General features: G+C 37.0%; 1 protein-coding gene across 1 annotated transcript; it reads left to right on the plus strand.

The window, feature by feature from the left end:
• Window positions 1–3,902: 3,902 nt before the first annotated feature.
• LOC140242431 (uncharacterized) lies at window positions 3,903–21,851 on the plus strand. Its single transcript, XM_072322168.1, has 15 exons — window positions 3,903–3,923; window positions 5,409–5,585; window positions 6,223–6,414; window positions 7,138–7,470; window positions 9,278–9,374; window positions 10,052–10,176; window positions 12,615–12,749; window positions 13,615–13,703; window positions 14,644–14,743; window positions 15,504–15,685; window positions 18,741–18,819; window positions 19,284–19,412; window positions 19,887–20,014; window positions 20,832–20,977; window positions 21,573–21,851. The coding sequence occupies exons 1-15, from the start codon at window positions 3,903–3,905 to the stop codon at window positions 21,677–21,679; spliced, it is 2,040 nt and encodes a 679-aa protein (XP_072178269.1). The 3' UTR covers window positions 21,680–21,851.
• The last annotated feature ends 1,926 nt before the right edge of the window (window positions 21,852–23,777 follow it).

A 23,777-nucleotide genomic window follows, 5' to 3' on the forward strand; every position in this document is an offset into this window, starting at 1 on the left:
TCACCGTGGCACTCAGTTTGTGCACTCTCTCCCCTCGTCGCTGCTGAGCGGATATACCGCCAGCTGGCAAATACGACGTGATGTGAGGTCGGAGTCGATGTTTACGTCACAATATGAAGCGTGTCGTCACTTTGACTCAGTAGACATGCCCATTCCTGTTCTCTCACGGCCGCGGCTATATGAAACGTCTATTGGACTATTAATTAATTGATTAACTTCTTCTTTAGATCACGCACTTACACACACATGTTTAGTCCTTTTTTCTCTCGTTTTAACTTATTATCTTGTAGATATGAAAGAGATGTTTGCCTAAATTTATGACATCAAGTACGTTTTCTATCAAATTCCATCTATCTAAAAATAGCATCACATACTTTCCCTGCAAATGTATAATAAAAAAAATAGATCTCAAATAGAGCCGCATTTGTACAGCAGCGATCGTTTTTTCGCAGCTGCGACACGTAACCGCCCAAATATAGCTTGCTGCACTTTGGGAACTGCCAAATAATATTATACATACAGTGTAGTGAATTGATGCTTTTGTATCTCACAGAAGTAGAATAAACGAGAATCGGCGGAGTGTTGAACCATGGAGGTGATCACATTCCTAATTGACCCATGATGGCGCTAAACTCGTCAAAGGTTCATTTCATGAATCCGAACTGACTGTCAGTGAGCCGCAGGAATTAATTTGCTCTTGCCCAGTTTGTCACACAGTGACACTATGCATGGGCGCATAAGAGTAAGACCCCCCCCCCCCTTTTTTTTTTTTTACGTTGCTTCAGTTGAAAGAACCAAGACTTCGATGAAAGTAAGAGAATGACTAAACAAGTACGCTAGGTTTGAGGCTCATTCTTCACAGAAGAAAAGAGGTCTCCATTTCATGAGTATGCCCACCTGCAGAGAAAAGAACAAAACTGAGAGGTTACTCTTGTCATACTTATGCGCCCTGACTTTGATGGACTTTAGTCAGGCCTTTTTTTAAATTTGTTTCTGTATTTGTTTGTTGCTCCCTATCGATTGAGGTTGATTTGAACCATCCCATAAGCACGAAGAAATAAACTTGATTTTCGATCACTTGATTACATTGCTAAGGCCTGTATCTGTTAATCAAGCCATTTTGTCCATAGTCACGGTTCTTTACATAATATTTGAGCTGTTTGAAAATAAACTATAATAATGCGAAGCTTGCCGACGTATCCGAAATCACATAGATGTGATCATTCAATTTCGAACACCGTGATCAACATTCAAAGGCTAACAATAACTCATTCGATGTCATTCACATAACCACTTCATAATTTTTCTCACATAAACATGTAATGAAACACACACACTTTGAAAAAAAAATATTAACGCAAAATGCAATCAAACTCACACCGGCATTATATACCATGATGAACGTTAAGGAATATTAATTCACGAAAGGGCAAGCATTTACGCAGCTTTTGAATTAAATTTGATTGTGCACTTTTAAGTGAATTGAATGGAACCTTTGCATTTAAACAAATTTCTTATTCATCTGACCAACGATCACTCTTAGCACTTTTAGCATTTTTAGCACGACACTGTTGATAAATGAATATATCGATTACGGACAGAGTTTGTTTGTTTGGTTGTTCATTTCCTTCTGAGGAGATGGCTGAATAGCCCATCATATTCAGCTATGCTAAACTGGTCTTCCATGGCGTCCTTAATACCTGATGGATGTGAGGTGAGGGATCTTTTACGTGCATGAGTTGTTACTCTCTCGTAGACGTGTTTTGCCTCTTGCTAGAGGGACGGTATGATTACACACAAAAATTGCTCAGTCCAGACTCCGGTTTGAACCAGGGTCCTTCGAGGATCGTGAGGCAGACGCGAAACCGACTGAGCCAACACACCGCCCAGCTAGTTTGGTTGAAGCATTGATAACCTCATCTTGATAACTTCAACATGGCCGACAATCCGACTGAACGGGTCTGAGGCTAACGGTCCATTAATTAGCGATGTATTCCGAGGGTCCAAAATGTGTCGAATTCTGAACATAACGTAACCATCTACAATCTGTAACGAATGTATATATATATATATATATATATATATATATATATATATATAACACAAAATTGAACGTCTATCCATGAATTTGATGCCTATATACTCAGATGAAATGGGCGGGAAAACCTACAATATCAAAGTCGATTTTTTTTTTAACATAAAACTGAATGTATAATGTAAATTGAACAATCAACACAATAAGCCCTAATGGTCAAATTGAATGTTTGTTTGTTTTTGTTTTTTTCAATAGTTCATCTCGACAAATTGATTCTCCCCTTCTCTCTCTCTCTCTCTCTCTCTCTCTCTCTATATATATATATATATATATATGTACATTTATATATTATATATATATATATATATATATAATATAATAATTCTCCCGCTCATACAACCCTTTTCGATAGAATAAAATGCAACCATTTTCCTCACCATCTCGTTTGCATCAACATGCAGCTAAAATCGCGAACGACATACGGACATTAACAAAGACTAAAGACTAACAAGATAATAAGTTAAAAGGATTAAACATGACTGTGTGTGTAAGTGCGTGATCTAAAGAAAAAACAACAACCTTGGTTAATCAATTATTTAATAGTCCAATAGACGTTTCATGTATAGCCGCGACCGTGAATGAACAGGCATGGGCATGTCTACTGAGTCATATTGTGACGTAAACATCGACTCCGACCTCACATAACATCGTATTTGCCAGCAGGCGGTACATCCGCTCAGCAGCGACAAGGGGAGAGAGTGCACAAACTGAGTGCTCCGGTGACTACACGTCAGTACGTGGTGAGCGGCCTGTGATTACACAGTAAGTGTTGTAAGGGATACAGTACTCGTTTGTACGTGCCTCGGTGACTGGGGAAGGAGTGTTCGGCCATCTAAAATCTCACGTAAGTCCGATTATCACAATTATTGGCTTAATTTATTCTCATTTTTTCCCCTGGAGCTTGAGGGGTTGGGAAGCTTGACGAAAACAAATTTGAATCACGTTCATTTCCGTCAATTTTGCCCTGCAAACGGTACGAAAAAGACAGAAGGAGTCATATCGCACTATATACATTGGTTTCGTGTTCTACGTAGTGTACCACTACGTGTACCTAGCTCTCAGCTTATGTAGTCGAAATTAGCGTCCAATGAACAGCGAGGAATAGTTAGACTCCGCTCAAGCCGTAGTGTGGTAGTGTGGGCGTTGCAACGAAATGCTGTGAATCGTCCATAGATAAATGAAATCAGTATATATAGACTTTCTGCCCAGACGGGTCTTCATCTTGATATAATCTTGATCTCAGTGGCTCTGCAAACTTGTCAGTGACCGAATCGGTATGATTACCGCAGTCAAACCTGTCTATAGTGGCCACCCAAGGGAGACGAAAAGAATGACCGCTATATAGACAGGTTGCTTTAGTCATGGAGGCAAGGAAGGAAATATTACCCCTGAATGACAAAGCGAGCCACAAATTGGAAAGCTGACGAGCTCAGTTGACATTATTTTGCTCCATAATTTTGCTCCTCCTATAGCTCTTAGTCCGTTAAACCGTTACGTTCGCTTTGCAAAATGGCTCAAAATGCCTTGTTCTCACAACACTCTTGATTCCACAGAAAATGGAACCAATTATTACCTATTTGGAATTATAGAACCTACAAAATTTACTCATAAAACAGCAAGTAGACTGTACTAAATTTAGATCCACTGAAAAACTTCATTGTGCTGTGTTTTGTACAAATTACTTTAACATTTTCTGCGTTTTCACTGTATATTTTCTCGATTCAGGTTTCACGCACCACGCTCCACACACCTGCCTATACCAGCACGGAGAAAAACGGTGTATGTGGTGGAAAATATTGATATTACAATGACGAGAGCGAAGTCCAAGGTAAGCGAGCTTTGAATGCTGTCACGCAAACAGGCACAGAAGCAATAAAATATATACATGGGTTATTGTGTGTATTTTCAGTTAATGCAGGCCTGCACATAATTCCCAGTGCAAGCTGTCATACCACACATTACTTTAACAAAATCCAGGACATTGGCAGCTGTGATGACTGCATACTGACAACAATCCTGCAAAATTAATAGGACTGTTGATATAAATTTGCCCAGAGGAAATTATGAATCGCAGAGGCAGACTTCGCGATTAATTTTCTGGTCATGGTGTTTATTTCTGCCGTTTGTACCGTGTGCCCTATAATACCGACACTGAGAGATTCATTATATCACGTCTCAGGACGCATATATTCGTCTGACCTTGCCATGGCAATACTATGATAATGTATGTACGTAAATGGTGTTTCCTTTTGATGGCGCATGATTATAATGTTCACATGATATTTGCCTCTAAAATTCTCTTTTGAGGGCACACATGATACATGCATTCACAACTTGTGATTCTCATCGTTCAGTGTCGTATTGGCTAGATTTCATCCTTCTTTCTCCCTTCTCTCTGATCCTTTGTTTTCCTCTTGTTTCTCACTTTTCCATAAATTCGTGGAAAGGAAATTAAACTATTTTACAACACTGGAATCGGTAGTTTTATACCTGACTTTTGATTACAGACTGGTTGTTATGTTCAGTAAAGGTCTGGCGATAACATTGGGTATGATTCTCATTACAACAGCGTTGTGTGAATTTTCTGTGCAAAGCGACACTCAAAGGGTTTGACGTCCACTCTGGAAGACTAAGGCAATGCTACTAATGAGTAGAGACTCGAATGAAGGGCCTCAAGATCTAGAGTCCATCATGAGATTTACCCACCGAGGCACGAATTAAGGCTCATCAAATGTGATTGTGTATTACTGTATGAGTACCTGAACATGCAGAAAGGATTATAAAATAACACAGCAAAACAAAACAAAGCAAAGCAGTGATCTTGACTTGACCCAGGAGGGTAAGCTAGGACTTTATCCAGAGAGGGAATTACGGTGCAGTTATAGTGAATGCTGACACAAAGAAATCATACAAAGAATTAATAAGGAAGTCACATTATTCAGTCGTTTGAATTTGACAGAGGAGAATAAGTCAAAACCACTATGGTCCACGTGTCTGCCATCCCCGTTCGTGCACAGCTGTATATCTGTCTCCATCAGTATTTGGCGTGACAGAAATACAATATAATGACTTATGCTAGCTTGGACAAATCCATCTGTTGCTACCACATGTACTAATTGGCTTTGAGTGAAATTCAAGTGAGATACGCTTCAGTATGTCTCAAGATGAGTGCTTTTCAAAACAGGTTTCTCGATATGTCAGCTATGTATTTGTTTACCTTTACCAGGTACTCCGAAGAATATTTCTGATGAAAACACGAAGTTGTGACGTAATAAGATCGTTCCTAAAAAGAATTCTTGACCTTATCTTTAAGGGTGCGAAAAGGGGTGGCGACAAGTCTCCCGCAGTTCAGCAGCGTCGAGCCACGAGAGGAAGAGCCATGGTACTACAGACAGCTTCGAGTAAAGCCAAGGCGCGAAACTCTGCAGTAACGAGCGGGAAGAAGATACAAACACCTCGAAAGAATCGACCACTGGCAGAATCGAGTACAGTAAGGGCATAAAGCATAGCTTAGCTAGACTTTTCAGAGCGTCACACGCTCTCACTAAATACAGTAAGCATCAATGCTTGGACATAAAAAATGTCTGTTCAATTGGATTCTGTTAAATTGTATGTTAGCATACTTGATGTCATTCAAAGCATCTATACGCCATAAGTGCGTAACGTTTTATCGTTTAAATGATGATAAACCGATGAATTTCAGTCTTTCGTCTGTTTGCTAATCCCTCCTTCTGACCTCTTCACTTTTTTTTTGTTCTCCTTTTCGTGTTCCCATACCATGTATTGTTTCTCCGCTTCTGCTACCTCATTTTTCTTTGTCACTTTTTCTTAGCTATCCTCTTTGCTATAACATGTCTAATTGTTTTAATCTTTCTCCGCATCTCCCTCTCCTCTTCATCGTATTTATATAAATGATGATCATTTGAATATCAATATATCTTTTCTTGCTAAATATAAAATGGAATTAATGACAGTCCCCGTTATAGTGATGTAAAAGTAGTGTTACGTTGATATTATACTTGATGTATACTTGTGGTTCTAATTGATATACCTCGGCTATTTTTTTTTGTTTTTTTTGTTTTTGTATTCATTCATTTTTTTCTTTCGGTCATCATCATAATCATAAGAAGACAGGTACTACTGAAAGATCAAACAGATTGAAAGCCAAGCAGACGAAAATAGTAGTCAAGAAGAAGGCAGTGGCGAAGACGGAGAAGAAACAAGCGAACAAACGGGTCGTGTTAAGAGGCATTGATCGCTTGAGAGAGATAGAGAAAGCCAAAGGGAAGCAAACAGCGAGTTCTCCAGATACAAGTAGTGTAAGTCATGATTGCGTAACAGTGCCACAGCTCCAAAGTAAATCGAATATAAAATAAGAGCTTGTTTCATCCTAATTTGTATAAATAAACAAAGAGTTTATCACAGAACCGCGAAAACTCCTTGGTGTAAGTACCAAAAGGATGATACTCCTGAGGCGGAGATAAGTATTATATGTACTCTTCTGTCCCCCCCCCCCCCAAAAAAAAAAAAAAAAATGAGAGAGAGAGATTAATAAAGCATCCGATGATAAATAATGGGAGAAATCATGCCATTTGTCATGGGAATTTCTTTAAAAATCATAAATACTGTTTGTTTGTGAATGTGCTAATAAATCTAGCAAAGGGAAATGTGTGATGCTTTATGCAGAGATAAGCCAATAGAAGGGAAATAGAAAACCTGTGCCATGACTGTCTAGTGCAACGGACATCTTATTCTCATAGTTTATTCGACAAAAAGTCAGTAAAGACAAATGCGAGATAAAGGTAATAATACTTATGTGAACTACCTCTTACTTCTTCACAGTATGTCTTGAAGCATTTTCAACCACACATAAGGCATTTTCACTCTATCTCACGCTGCACAGCGTGGTACATTATCATTATCGTAACTTATGTCTCAAAGATATTGGAGAAATCATGCCATGTTTGAAGAGAGCAAAGAATTTGATATATATTTTCATTGTTTTTAGTTTAAGTAATAATTTTTGTATAAAACACCAACAGATGGTCACCAGGCAAGTGCGGAAGCGGCTGGCGGAGGTCGCCGGACTGCCCAGCAAGAAGGCTCGTAGTGATGTCGACCATCACAGCCCACGTCCTGTACAACTGGAGACCAGTGACCCCGAGACGACGGTCACAAGTAACCAAACCGCTGCGAGAGAGACGAGGCAAAGAGGAGTCAGGTCACGAAAAGAAAAAGTCCTATCTGAGAGAAAACAAAGAACCAGTAGGTCCAGAAACAGTGCAGCGAAAACAAAAAGAGGAAAAACGGCTGGATCAAAGACTCGAACAACCAGTGGTTCTGGGGACGAGATTGAGAGTGGAGATGATTCAAAGGTAAACACAATAATAATAATAATAATAATAAATCATTTATTAAGCGCAGAAACTATGTCTATATATTCTACTGCGCTTCAAGAGCTCTTAAGTTCCTATGTTGCACAATGCTGCATGGGAAGTACAAAAAGAAATAAGCCCGTGCTAAAACAAAAAAGTTTTCACTTTTGATTTAAAACTATTTAGAGTCTGACATTTCCGAATGTCTAATGGTAATCTATTCCACAACCTAGGGGCTGCACAAGAAAATGATCGGTCACCTAAGGTAACTTTTGTTTTGATTTGGGGTATCTGCAATGTCAATCTATCATTGGTTGATGGTTGATAATTGTTCAAGTCTAGAAGAAATCATGGTTTTTGCAATATTCAGAGACACGGTGTGCTACTCTTCGCTTGCTTGTTGTTCAAGGGAGTTTCTCTCCCACCTTCCCTGGTACGTATATTTCGAAGGTGAGCTTTTTACTGCCTTCAAAGGACACTTGCAATATCTAAGACTTGTGATGAATAGTGGAATTGGAATGTGTTCTGCTTTGTTAGGGTGATCCTGTAATGAACCTCATTTTGCTCATAAAGTATGATGATGTTAAGATGGAACGAGTTGGTTTGATTTATTAAGTTTAATTATTCCTGCAAGGAGTTGTTGTTGTTGCAACTGATTGACAAGTCGCCCTTCATCCGCGTAAATAAACGAATATTTTTTTAAGTGTTTGAGTGTAGCCGCTAGCCATGATAGAAATAATCTTAGGCTTGCAGACTTTGTTTGGAATCAAACTAGGCAGGTGTCATATCCATCCACTAGACTGATACCGTGCTTTTGCCCGACATTTAATTAGGTATGCCACGTATACGTATGCCCGGTACCCGTTTCTCCAAGGGATTAGAACCAGTGGCGGATCCAGAGGGGGGCGCAAGAAGCGCACGCCCCCCCCCCCCCCTCTTTAATCATTGTTGAAAACAAAAGAAATAAAAAGAAAAAAAAAAAGAAGTGAAACCCGGAAGTGGCACCAGAAATATTAGATGCGCCCCCTTTACAGAATTCCTGGATCCGCAACTGAGAACCATCACTGTCTATGAGAGAAACGACAAGATAGATGATTGCAATAACTGTATGACTATTGTAGAGACTTATTTTGAACCGAATTTCTTTTCCCTGAGCTAAGTGAGCTCAGACAGATTTTATTTCTTCCTATGCCATCCACCATGTCATACCTCTTTCACAGTATGGTACACTCCACTCTCCTTCTATTCCCACTAAGGCACATCTCCATGTCCTACCAGTACCTGAGCCATTGTTAGAATTTCCCTCCATTTCTCCTGATTAGTTTTCTCTGAAATGAATATTTATTTGTGCAACCTTCCTTGTAACTAATTTACATAAAGGAGTCATTAATAGTAATTCACCCTCTGTTGAGATCCTGTGTTGTGTCTCTTGAATATTCAGATCCAGTGTTGACTCATTTGTATTTTATTGAATGGCAAGTGCCTGGATAAGATATACACTAAAATTGCTGGGAAGAACAGTTCGCGAGCAGATCCCATACAAGCAAGACCATGTGTCAGCTGTGTCTTGACTACCACCAAGTTGTACTGCCTCTAAGAATATGAGAGCGAACCCGGAGCCCTACACTATCAAAACACCTCTTCTACCTTTTTGAATCAACCACGTTCTGTCTTTCCCTATTCTTATACCTAATTGTTTCTCTATGAAGGTCAATATTGAACAATTGTTATTACCCACTTGAATTGCAACTGTTGAAATACTTGAAGTTCCCTCTACTCTTGTTTGTTCTTTTAAAAACTAAATTAGGCTGGTGCTTTAAGGACACTCGTTGCAAGACTGGACAACAGAAGCAAACAGAAGCAACTGGATGCAACCAGAAACCTCAGAATGCGCTACTGTGATGGTACCTCTTTTTCACAAACTTCAAGATTTTGATGACGTCATGTAATGGAACTTATTTTTGTACAATATTATTCCGTATGTGCATGATGAGCTTGATAGTCTGCTTTCTTTGCACTCCTTTTAATATCTACATGTCAACATAAACACGCAGACATATTTGCCTGTAGGCATCTCCAAAGTCTCTACATTAAGTGATGACCCGGTTGAAACATTTCTCTGAAGAAAAAAAAAAAAGAAAGGTATAGATGTTCACCTTGTATGCAATGACTGGCGTGCATTCCTGTGATTGGGTTCATGTATACCGTCGCTCCCCTCATAACAGGTTGTTTTCATAATAATCATTTAATATCTTTGTTTGTCCAAAGTACGTCTAAAAACATGGTAATATAATCAGTTCTCAGTTTGTAATCGACAGAGTGATTGGAAAACATTAAATCTGCATGAACATTATCTCTATTCATTCATCATTTTGATCATTCGATTAATTTCTGTTACGCCAGTGGATATTTTAGTTTCACACGAACATTACCGATGGCAAAATTTTCCACCTAAATGCATAGACACATATTTATAAATGATTAATGAGGAAAGGGTGGTCTTGCACGAATCAAGAAAAATAAATTGGCAGAAATATTGATACGATGTATATGAATATATTTTTATTTCTATTTCTCGAAGAGATAACATCAGTTTATCACAGCACAGGGTTCTACAACAAAATAACAGAACAACTGATTAAGCTGGGAGTCGTCCCCAAATTGGTCAAGATATTTCGAAAGGAAGATCTGACATCGCAACTTCGAGTAAGTAAAGTCACCCCATGGATCAAAGTCATCTGAAGTATAATGTTACTTACAACTTCGTTTTCACTTTGGCAGGGTTGTGGTTTATGTTTCCTTTCACATGCCCGGCGATAAGGTGATACTCCGCGATAAGAGGCGATACGAAAGTTTTTGAATTCGTAACGGTCATCGAAGCTCTGTGAAGCGAGGGACAAAAAATCTCGAACGTTCACCTCCTCGTATCTCCCTTCATTTACCACCAAATCTCCTGAAACTTCACATACTATTAATCCTTTCTGTGTCAGTGAATTGAATTATGCACAATTTTGCACACAAGCCTATGAATAGATAATTGAGGTGGCACTCAGCGGGTTTCTGATATTGTCATCATCATCATCATCATTGTCGTCAACGAATCATATTCTATTATGCGTTTACTGATCTGTAAATCGAAATTGTTCAAGGTCAATCCCTTCTAAAACGCAAATTTCCTTCCATCTTATCATGGGCGAACAAGTCCTATCCTATGTTACAAAAGTGCTGAAAGGAGTGAAACATTTTGCACATGCCTGAAATGCATGAAAATAAAAAACCCTCAAAGATTATTTTGCCCATAATGATATTGATTTTCTTGTTCATAAAATCAACATTGAGTTGAAGAAAGTGACAAATTGGGTCAGGGCCAATAGGCTATCACTCAATGCTCAAAAAACGAAATATATGCTTTTTAGTAACACTGTTGATAGTTTAAGTATGAATATAGTATTAGATGACTCTCATCTACAAAGAGTCTCACATACCAAATTTTTGGGTGTCATTGTGGATGACAAACTTTCCTGGAAATCGCATGTTGATAATGTTTGTAATATAGTATCACGCAATATAGGTATAATAAATAGATTGAAATTTTATATTTCACAAAAATCATTACTTATGTTATATTCGTCGTTAATATTGCCTCATCTTAATTATGGAGTATTAGTTTGGGGCAACACCCATCAGAATTTATTAGACAAAGTGTTCCTTTTACAAAAGAAAGCTCTTCGTGTTATCTGTAATTCCTCTGTATGTTCTCATACAAATATGTTGTTTGCCTCCAACAAGCTCTTAAAAATGACAGATTTGTTTTTGTTTAATTTAGGGCAATTTATGTACAAGTATTGTAATAACTTGCTTCCATCTATTTTTGATTCTATGTTCCTCAAAAATCAATCATTTCATAAATATCCCACTAGGCGATCTGGTGAATTTCATTTACCTCTTTTAAGAACGATTTTTGCTAAAAACTCACTTATTTATGTAGGCCCAAATTATTGGAATTCTTTGAATCATGACTTAAAAGATGCTCCATCCATATACTCTTTCAAGAGGAGACTGAAGTATTTTTTATTGCAATTGTATGACTCTACAATACTGAATTAACCTTTTGGGTTTTTTTTCATACTAACCTGTTTACTTTGTCCCCTATTCGAAGAATTAACGGTATTTTTCCCCCTGGAGGTTTGCAATGTTGTCATCTATGCCATTTTTTACCCATAGAGTCTAGAAGCTGACTCTCCGTGTGCTACTTCGGTTCATATATCCCTCTATTTTCTATTTTCTTGTCTTTCTTCAAGGCGTCAAAATTTCGCTTTCCCCAGCAACTATCTTCTGTTTCTCTCGGCATGCTTCTGCCGAAGATCGCTGTTAATGTTTGTTGTTTCTGTTGTTCTGTTACTGTTTCTGTCTCTTGTTTGCGTTCTTGTCTGCTATTTTGTCTTCAGTTCGTCAGTCTTGTCCATCCCGTTTTGTCCTTTACAACCTTTTCTTTAGTAGTTGTCCTGCTGTCTAGTCCTGTTTTATGTTAGTTCGCGTCTATGTAAATGTATTTATTTGTTAATCTAATTTCTAGTGGGCTTCCAGACTTCTTCCACTTTGTTATCTGTTTGTATATACGACGGTTCAATTTAGGATCTTTTCGTTCATGTTCTTCTCCAGAGGGACCCACATACTACAAGCTCTGTCTTTTTAGTGGGTCCCTCCATTTTTCGCATTTAAAACAACGGTATACATGTATTTCGCTTTGATCACTTATGTTTCTTTCTTGCAATACAATGTATGATTACTTTAGGTCCTCAATTGTTATAATCTTTTTATTTCACTATGTTCTACTTACCTTATTTTCTGTTACAAAATGAAGTGAAACATATGTTTTTTTGTTGAAAAATGAAATAAACTTTGAAATTATAACTTTGAAATTATAAACAATTTGTCATTTACATGTTTATGTTATCATTTTATACTATTTCACATTATATGAAATTACGCGCGGGAAAAGTTTTGATTTTCGTCGATTATGAAGTCTCTGTCTACTTTTTTTTTCAATCTTTTCCTTTCAAAATTGACCACCAGATGCATGTTTATTATTATTTCAATGTTGTGATTTTGCTTTTCTCTTATTATATTCAACCGTCTGTTAGTATGAGGCTTGCTGGATTCTCAATAACATTGCTGGAAGTATCTCGAGTCATACAAGAGAAATCTTCCAGGCCAACATCATGCCTGATTTGGTTGCCATGGCAAGCATAGAGGAAGATGATCCGGCAAGAGAGATTGTAAGTAAGAAGACGAATTAGGGAACTCCCATTTCTGTCTCTTCGAATGCATTATGCGAACATTACTCCAGACATGTTAACTATTTTGATCAAATGGACGTTCTATTTTTGGTTAATTCTATCCTGTTTATGGAAAAATAATATTTTAGGGTATACTTTAATGCTCCTCTGGTGTTACAAAGAATTGAGAAAAAAAAAGTGATGTGTTAAGGAGTGTAAAACAGCAACATTAACTGTTATTTTTAAGGTGCGATTTTGAATAAAGTGGCTATAAATCATGTGAAATGAAATATTTTCGGAATTGTCGAAATTGATGAAATTGTTCTGTCGTTTAAAGTGTTTTAAAGTCAAATCGTTCTTGTTCTGAGCATCCTTTATCAGCCCAACGTTTGAAAGCAAAGAGGTCATTCATTCCGAATTTTTTTTAAATCAAAAATTTCCACAGACATTTCTGACTCTGAATGAAATTAGCAAAAATGACAATTTGAATCGATACAATTTTCCTTGGATTATTTGACATTCAAATATGAATTGCAAAATTGCTTCAGTTTTTTTTTTCAACCGAAATTCATGTAACAAAGTAATGTGATGTTTTATCATAGACAGTCAATTATACACATTATTATAGACTGCTGCGATAATAACATTTCTACGTGTTTTTTTTTTTTTCTCAATAAAAAGATGTAATACCTGCAGAGGCTGCCCTTCGTAAATTGGATTGTAGCTATCTTTTTATTGGTACCATCATAATTGTTATCATTAATGATACTTTTTCTGTTTTCGTCAAAGTCGTCGCAAACATCATCAAAGTTTCAGGCATGAAGAATCAATAAATCCATGATAATATCGCTGTTTTTTTTTTCAGGCGCTAGCCACTCTAGGAAATCTATCTGGAGACTGTGCGACTTACAGAGATGCCGTTTTGGATTCAGGTATCGTTCCTCCGCTGATCAAGTAAGTGTCTATGTTAATGTTCGAGATGCCTGATAAGCAGGAGAATAATTTTTTTTTATTGTTTCCTTCCGACAGCATTAACATGCGAAACGGGTTACCATAACAATGACAATCATGTGTCAATCACACAAACAAGGAGGTGAAAACAATCAGGGGGTGGAGTTTATCTTTCAGCATGACAACATTTCGACATCATTTTCCGACGGATCAATTGATGAGTTTTTATCCTAGCTACAGTCATGTAATTTACATCAGACGCTAGTGTTGTCAACCTGCTGACATTATACACGATAATTATGTTCTCGCAGTCATGGAATTACAGTTTGTCATCACGCTCATGCACATGACATAAGCTTGCTAAGAAGTTTCTGTAACAACGATTTATATGTGATGAAACTAAGCCAAACTGGCCTTTTTTTTTATAATTTAAATCTTAACTTAAATCACACACATAATTCATATAGATTCAAGAAGTAGGCCTATAGTGTTTTTATTTTGTTCCTCCCTTTTTCAAGTAAACATGTACACAATCTGAATGAATCCATTTACAGCTGAAGGTACGTGTTGTACAATGTACGCGTTTGACGCATACAGAGTAATAAGTAATTTTGACAATATGGCATTGACATGTTTCCAGTGGTGATGTCATGATGGATCAACGCCTATATAATATTTACGTACACAAAGGTCTTATACCATGTTAAAACAGTATCGTTTTCGAAGCCGTGTAGCCTTTAGAGAACTAATCACTACGATCTCCTCATATATAGATGTATGTGTGTATACATATATTATGTGTGTATGTTTGTGCATGTAAATATATATCATTCATCAGATATTATGTATTATATATAATATCTGTCACCATTTATATAACTGTCTATATTATATTTAGACATACACAATCACATATCATAATTATGTATATTTGATCACACAGTATCTTGAGAACATCAATGAGAAACGGTACCTTAAATGACGCAACCGATCTAGTTGGAAATTTGGCGAGGGATCATGGGTCCACAGTCGATATACAGAAGGTATGAACAATAATTTGATATTCTGCTCTCTAACCTGTGCCGCCGAACCCTCCCCACCCCCCTCAACATATCGAAAGAGAAACCGAAAGAGTTCTCTACACTGTCCTGGTTGCCGTTTGAAAGACTTTTTAAAAGAGAAATACCACTTGTCCTGTGAAGAGCGGTTACTTACTATGAATTATATCATTGTGTACATTACTTTATTTTCATTATGTCACCATTCATTAAAATGCAATGCCTCTGTCAAAGTGTCTGTCCCTGGATGAATGCAATGTTTTAATTCAAGCTCTTCAGTCTCCAAAGAGTATAGATTAGAACTTGTGGCGTTAACCTATAATACGAAGTGCCGCTATCATATGTGTTGTCAAATACAGAATCACTCAGCGAAATTTCGTATGAGGTTATGTAATTTGTTGTGCAGGTACGGAAGTTAGAGGATCGGGAAACGCTTGTGTCAGATTGCCCCCCCCCCCCCCCACCCCTCATAATGATCAAGCTTTATAGATTTCTCGTGACTCGTTTTCTATGTAATGATAATATTTACTTACGTTGTGTGCAGGTAGTATTTCAGAGGCGGATCCAGGAATTCCGTAAAGGGGAGGCGCCCTTACAAAATCAAAGGGGGCGCTTTAAAAAGAAAATAATGATAAAAAAGGGAGCGCGCGCCCTGTGCGACTCCCTCTAGATCCACCACTGTATTTGTATTAGCACTAAATAGTTGATAGCAAACAATTTTCTCTGCTGGTTCTTCATTGTCCAGGTAACTCCACTTCTGGAACCACTGAAGAGACACCTGAATAAGGACGGCTGGATGTCCCCCGCTAATTATTCGGCCTGTTGGGCCGTACAGCGCATTGCAAAGCAGACTTGTTCCTGCCACGTTGAAGATTTTTCCGAGAGAGGAGAGAACAGCATTTGCCAACTGCTCGTAAAGTTGTGCAGGTAAAAATAATGAGCAAGGCTAAAAATTAAGCTGCGGAATTGAACCCTCGGGACACTACTCGAGCGATTGTTAGCAGCCGGTTGGTCAGACATAGGTATAACGAGAAGACAAGCTATGTTATAGGTGTTACATGATTAATTGTGTACAGGAATAACGTAATATATTTTTGTATAAGTATACAGTATTCAATATATATATATATATATATATATATATATATATATATATATATATGAAGAGTTTGTTTGCAAAAACCGATAAGTCCATATTTGTCAAATGGAGATATTTGCGATTAAAGGTCAAGAAAACTAAAGAGAATAATAAGAAAATTTCTGCTTCTTTCGACCATAACTTCAAAAATGTACCTTCATATGAAGTGACCAATATATCATTTAAAAGGTATTATTTTGTACTTTATGACACAGACCGTACTTCAAAATCTTCAAAAATGGACTTATCGGTTTTTGCAAACAAACTCTTCATATATATATAATGTGTTGGACTTCGAATGTTTTCATAAGAAGAAGAAAGAGTCTCGAGTATGCTATTTGTAGTTCCAACAATGTTTTTATAAAAACTTTGTTGGAACTACAATGGTGTACTCGAGACTCCTTATTCTTCTCATATATATATATATATATATATATATATATATATAGACTGCGAGAAGGGGTCTCGACCATTTACAGCACCAGTGTAGCTCCTTCATTATTTATATCCAGTGCGAAAAGAAGAGCAATCGTGGACGTAGCTAGGGTCAACGTGCCTGTTTATTGCCGAGCTTTCGGTCCCGTTAGGACCTTCATCAGGGCTGTAACGATACAAAAATACAAACGATACAACCAATCAAGAAGAAGACCCGCTCTGTGATTCTAGATCGTGAATCCTACTGGATAGCCACACTAAAAACATTACAGCCAAATGGCATCAATGTTGATCCTTAACCAGCAGACCATGAACTGCACTTGCGCAACAATGTGAGGCGCATATGCAACCATACGCCAACCCACACATATACACACACGAACAGACACACTCAACCCACACAGCCTTTATATCCGCCATTAATAAGGTAAATCCTTACTTTATTATGTTAACCGTTCATATTCTGTGCCTTATGTAATATTCTGTCATATGTTATAATATGTATATGAATGGTTGTGGTATATTAGTATTATTTACGTCATTATACGATTGCCGGAAGATGAGGCGTGGCTGTTGTACTGTATTATATAGCCACTTATGTCTTGCAATGCTGCCACATGCTGTATTATCGTCGACAACATAAAAATGTCTAGTTTGGTATTATTACAGTCTTCTGTTACACAACACATAAGATGAAGATACTGAATTGGTGTTTTTGTTATATACCTTCATTTCAATTAATAACACAAGTTTGATATGAAATGTATTCAGTAATATGCGATTGATTATGTATATTATTGGAGTCTATTATATAATTACGGATTGATTGATTACATAGTCATTATAGACACACGCCAGTTAGGTTATATATATGAATGTATACCTATTAGTGTAGCCATACGAGTGAGTCATGTTTGTATCGTTACAGCCCTGATGAAGGTCCTAACGGGACCGAAAGCTCGGCAATAAACAGGCACGTTGACCCTAGCTACGTCCACGATTGCTCTTCTTTTCGCACTATATATATATATATATATATATATATATATATATATATATGTATATACATTTGTGTATATCATGCCTCTCCTTGTACTAATCTTTGACATGAACATGTTGTTACTCTTTGCTGCCTGTGTATCATTCGTTAAAATGCATGTCAAATGTCACATATTTCTTTGTACAGTCTGTTGAAAAAATGAAAATAATGTTTTATTTCAATTAGATTGATTTGAATTGAATAGCAAAGGTAATAATGACAGAAAATTATTGCAAAGGGGGAAAGAAAGGCAACATGTCTCAAATATCTTTACAGGTGCATGGCACAGTCCAAACAATCAGTGCAACAACTCAAACTCCCCTCAGACCAAAGAAGAAGCCAAAAAAACAGACGTAGTATGGGGTGATGATAATGATGATGATGATGATGACGATATTTACATGCTGATATCCTTAATCCGAGATAAAAATGCTTAGTTGGATATTATGAAAAAAGAAAAATCGTAAACGAGAAAAGTCAGATCCGTTTTATTGAACTTTATTGAACAGAAACGTGGAATCCAATAAAGTGATGTAGAATCGGGGGAAATTTCTATGAATGAAAATGTTCAGAGTTTGATAACTGCAAAGTAGGAAGTGGGACAAGAGGAATCCAGAAAGGATTCTGAGAGGGAGGGGGGTAATTTTCTCTGCCCATTCTGCTGCCTCACATATCAAACCGGGCATTCACGCGTACCGAGATTACTTAATTTGAAACACCATTGTAATCAACCAAATTAACTAAAATCGTGTTTCAAGCCGTGTCAATGGAAACTGGAACCGCGGAGTGTGATTTGAAACTTAATTATAATAGTGTTTCAAATGACGGTCGGGAGATATTTTTGAACCACCTTTCTCCAGAACTAAGCAGCGAAACTAGCGTTTTAACATAACTTAACTACAATCGTGTTTTGGGGCGGAGATTACGGTGACTTTCCAATCACTCTGTGAATGAACAATGATTTGAATCGTAATTGCAATCGTGTTTGTAATCGTGTTTGAAATTAAGCAAACTCTGTACAAGTAAAAAGGTCCAAAGATTTATGATATTCGGCCAGTCTAAATAAGAGACAGGTGACTGATTGATCACATTCTGTTGATCTCTCTGTTTCAAACCGTCATTGAACGTCATGGGGATGTTTTAACCAACTGATGGACAATAGGTATGTGGGAGATGATGCAGAGCTTTTGTACAGATAGAGGCCTATATACATTTGCGGTGACATTGACGTAGATAAAAGTGAGGAATATTATTATGAACCAAAATGTTTGTCTAGTTTTAACATATTTCACTCAGAAGAAAAAAAAGATGATGCTTAATTGCTCATTGTATATTCATCGGCAGTCATGTTCATTCATATTCTATTGCAGTGACCATTCAGGTGCCGTTCTTGCTGCAGCTGTAGCGGCTCTTGGAAGCATAGTCTCTGGCAATTCTGACAGAACACAGGTACGTTTCAGGTTTGAACAAAATCGCAGCGAAATTCACAAGTCTACTTTCTGAGCTGTGTATCATGAATGTACTCCTTTTGGTTGATTACACAGTGTTAGCTAAAATGAAAAATCAAGAGGCAATCTTATGGTCTCACAGTTAACAGACAATTCTTTGAATGTAGTGTTCTGACTGAAGCTCTATGATTTAATTGAAGCAAGGTGTGCTATACTTATATTGCTTTCTTTCACAAGATGCATACTAGTATCTTTTCCTGTAACTGATGAGAATAAACTGACATTTTTCTCTTTTATGCTCCTTAGCGGCCTTGTGGTGTCTTCGTTTTTATCATCACTTTATTTGCATGTCGATGGGTCACCTTATTAACGACATGACAATAATTATTTCTTTTTGAGCTATATACTGAAACTTACACAAATCATTATTTGCACTTTTTATTCATTTCGACAAACATGACAAAGGCGGTAATCGACGCAGGAGCTTTGGAAAAGTTCGGTCACATACTCGACAATAATGTGAATGACTCGATGCTAGAGAAGACGTTGTTTGCTCTTTCTAATATAACAGCCGGGACTAAAGATCAACTGCAGGTACGTCAGCAGCGTTTAGTATACAGTATGTTATACGTATCCCGTGAGTCAAAGTGCCTCATAAGGTTAACACGTATATTATATCTTGGTATAGTTATCTAATCTATATCATATAGGCCTTATACATATAGCATATACAATAATATATATATTTACATAGGCTAAATAACAAACCGTGTATTTAGTATATTAGCGTGTATATTATGGACAGAGAGAGAAGAGAGAGAGAGAGAGAGAGAGAGAGAAAGAGTCTGAGTGTGTGTCTGTGTGTGTGTGTGTGTTGTGTGTGATAGACAATTACTTATGAATACAGGGCATTGTCATTCCTAATTCTGCCTTCATGATCATGAGAAGACTCGAGAGTGACCGCATTTAGTGTTTGATCACGTCTTTGCCTGTCGTCAACCAAAGGTTATTCCTTTTTCAGAAATTTTCCGTGACTTTTCTATTGCACCTGCATAATACTATCACCAGGCCACGATCAAGAGCGAGATTATTCCGAAAGTTCTCGGAGTTCTGCACAGGTTAGGATCCAAGGCGAAGAGGGAAGCTATTCTTGTCCTTCAAAACTTCCTGTGGAATGGAGACGCCTCGCATGTTAGGTAGGTTCCTGACTCTTGAATATAGTCAGGGAGGTGGTTACCTCCCTCATATTATAGTCAAGACCATGCTGATTATATACTGACATTAATTGCTATTGATTTTTCTCTGCGCCTGTTGCCTTCGGAACTGACAGCGAACAGCCAACATTATATTCCAACCACCAGAGGTTGAAAGAGAAAATTGATAAATCATCCATACATATACTGCCGATGCACAAAACAAAATTGTTCTGTTTTATTTAGTTTCAAAACCATTTTCTCTGCTAAAGGGTGAATTTACTCCTTTCATGAGCCAACGCGAACATATTTTTCTAGCATGAAAAGTCAAGATTCCCTATGAGGTACAATGTATTGAATTAATCGCCTGTGATACCTGTTTCAGTTACTGTGGACAACGTTGTACACAATTACAATACTTTGTTCTAATGGCCGTGTTACATGTATGAAAAATATGCAGAAATAAAATCAATCAGAACTGCATAGCTTTTCAATTCAACATAGTGTTTATATACTTTTTATAATCTTATGATGGTCAACAAAAAACAGATGTTTTAGGTGCAGTGGCGGATCCAGAGGGGGCGCGACCGGCGCACACCCCAACCCCTTATTTTTCGTTAAAAACAAAAGAAATAAAAAGAAAAAAATGCAACCCGGAAATGGCACCAGAAATATGTTGCGCCCCCCCCTTCACAGAATTCCTGGATCCGCCCCTGATGTGTGTGTGTATGTGTGTGTACGTGTTTGTCCACGCGTGTTAGCCTGCAAATGTGGTTATATTCATTTTTGTCTTCTAACGATGCTCATTTTCCTTTTCAAGATACCTGATCGACATCGGAGCGATTGCTGCTATCGGTAATCTTCTGAGTCCGGGAGACACATCGATCTTGACGGACGCTCTACAGTGTATTCGCGTCATCATCAATCATCACCCGTCTTTCCGGAAAGACGTTTTGGACGCCGGAGGTACGTAAATCTGGCGATACAAATCTGCCTATGCAATGCAAAGTGCGTTCTTTCACTCGTTTTTTCTTTTCTTTTTGCTGTTGTTTTGATATATAACCTTTCGAGTCCATCTTGAATGTAGTGATGCTGCAGTGCATGTAATCATTTGGGAGTGAATTATGTGAAAACATTTGAAATAATCCTGAAATGCAACCACACTTTAAAGTATTCCAAAGTTTGGCAAAAGTAGAATATAACTTGTCTATACCAGTATAATTTTACATATTATAATGTGGCGTACATTAATATATATGGATGATGTGTGTGAACTTTTATAGATTTTTTTAATTGCTAGTCATGAAGGGTTTTAACGTACTCCACATACTGCGTGTATATGTGTATATAATAATTTATCAAATAATGACAAAAATCAATGAAAAAAAAAACTGTTTTTATCTAAGATGCTTTAATGTATAATGTTAGACTGACAAGAAAATTATGTACAATATTTGTCTTACACTTGTGAATGAGCCATGGCTCAAGATTTCCTTTTTATTTGATTGTACGTGTATTCTAAATTTGAAATCACATCTTATGCTTTTTTTATTCTGTACAGTGGTCTTGAATCTGACAGCGTTACTCGAATCAAACGCTGTGGATTTCCTACGCCCTGAGATAACAAATTTGATATCGGATTGTGAGCGTGGGGAAAATGATAGCTGAAACGCACAAACGCACCAGGAACAAGACTTGCCTACCTGTTTATCAACGTCTTCATGACTATTTCTGTTCGTGTCATTCTACGTCGTTAAAGGGCTTGTAGAGTATTGGTTGATGTAAGGATTCAACTTTTAACTTTTTGCAAGATTCTTATAGAAACCACTTAAGAAATGTTAGATAGAATATATACAATAATATTCCAAGAACAATTCAAAGATTATTAGATAAAATCTGTTTTGAAATGGCCGAGATATCCAAAAATATAGTAAGACAAAGCGATCCAAATAAAAGGTGGGTCCCACCTTTTTCTAGGATCGCTTGTTTTGGAGATCTCAGCTATTTCGAAACCAATTTTTATCAAATAAACTTTGAATTCGTCTTAGAATTATATGCTTTTTCATATTTCATAAGAGGTAATTTCTCATTATCTCCAAAAATATCGAAAGACGTTGGAAACCTGAGGCCCCATTTCAACAGACACTGTACCATCCCTTTAATTCAAGCTGGTATCTTCGTCAGGAATTCTATGAGGGTATAGTAAGCAAAACAAAAACAAAAAATCTATTGAACACTTTATACACCTGCTGCAGTTAGAGAGGGTCCCTGCTCTCTTTATCAAAGACTATAGACGTGATTCTTCTTCTAAAGTGGTACATGGTACACGTGTTATATTTCTGAAATAGACTCATACCTAGTCACGTGTTTGTCGAAATGTATAGAATATTGTTTTCAACTACTGTACCACATCCTACCGGAAAAAAAAAGATGCGCAAAGATAGCGACAATTTTGATGCCTTTTTGTGAAGATGTAGAAATAACTTTCATGGCAAATGGAATGTGCATTATGTATATGCCAAGACCGTAGTCCTGGATATAATAGCAAATATTGATTCCTGTTTTCAATAATATTCAAGGTTGGAAGATAATAGATTTGTGAAAGCTCAAAAGTACACTTTGAAAGAGTTACATTGCAATAACTATCATTTATGTAAAAAAAAAAAACAATTTTCCTTTTGAGTCGAGTGATATACGTTTATGTTAAATATACATTTATATATACATAGATATAGATAATATAGCTATATGATACATGAAAACAAACATTTTATATATTACATACAAAGTAATATATTCACTCAACACCAAGAATTTCATTTTGATATAAATAGTTCTTGATATATGATATAGATATAATAATGTTAAGTGTGTGCATGTAACACACGTTTTACAAGACCAAAATTCGAGCAGTTGCTTTTCTTTTTTGTCTGTGTGTGTGTGTGTCTTTAAAGATGCAAATTTGTTTGTATAGAATTTGACGTGAGTGCTGTTTAACTCACAATTTCATAGGCAAGTATTTTGTAGTTCTAAATTTGCTCATGAAAACAGAAACATGTGGGGATTATAATAAATCTGCCATCAACACGTGCCCATACTATGTTAGTAATTGTGTTTATTGATTACACTGTTTCTCTGTGAGCATACAATGCATTTGCTATATGCAGCAAAAGTCATTTCAAACAGTTTCATTTATGTCATTGTGATCACGTCACAAGAGAAAGAGAGTTTGAAGACATGAGTATTATTTTGATCTCAAAGTGAACTACATTGCCAATGCTGTATTTTATCCAACACATATACCCTTGATGTTGACTCCTTGTTCCAGACAAAATACTGTGAACAAGAACTCTAGTGTAGGTATGCCTGGTGGACGGGTTTTTACATCGTTATTATGCTGGTACACAACAACAACAACAACAACAACAACAACAACAACAACAACAAAGAATCGAATAGCACCCCACTTCATTAACATCATACATACAGTTCAAGCATCAGCACATTGTCATCAATAATTAAAAGAATGTCTCTTTCACCGTCTTTTTTTCACATAAGGCTCGCTAAAAACCTTTTAGTGAATATAATTATGCAGATGTACTGTATATACAAAATAATGTCTTTTGATGATAACCACAATTTTTACCGTACGATTTACTTTACAATAGGCGACTTCCGTTATAACGAAGTCCTCGGGACCGACAGTATTCTTTCGTTCTATCGAAATTTCGTTCACAGAAGGGAATTTTGCGCCATAGACTTTGAT

This window comes from Diadema setosum, chromosome 19 (genome assembly GCF_964275005.1).
Source record: "Diadema setosum chromosome 19, eeDiaSeto1, whole genome shotgun sequence".
Taxonomy (NCBI): Eukaryota; Metazoa; Echinodermata; class Echinoidea; order Diadematoida; family Diadematidae; genus Diadema; species Diadema setosum.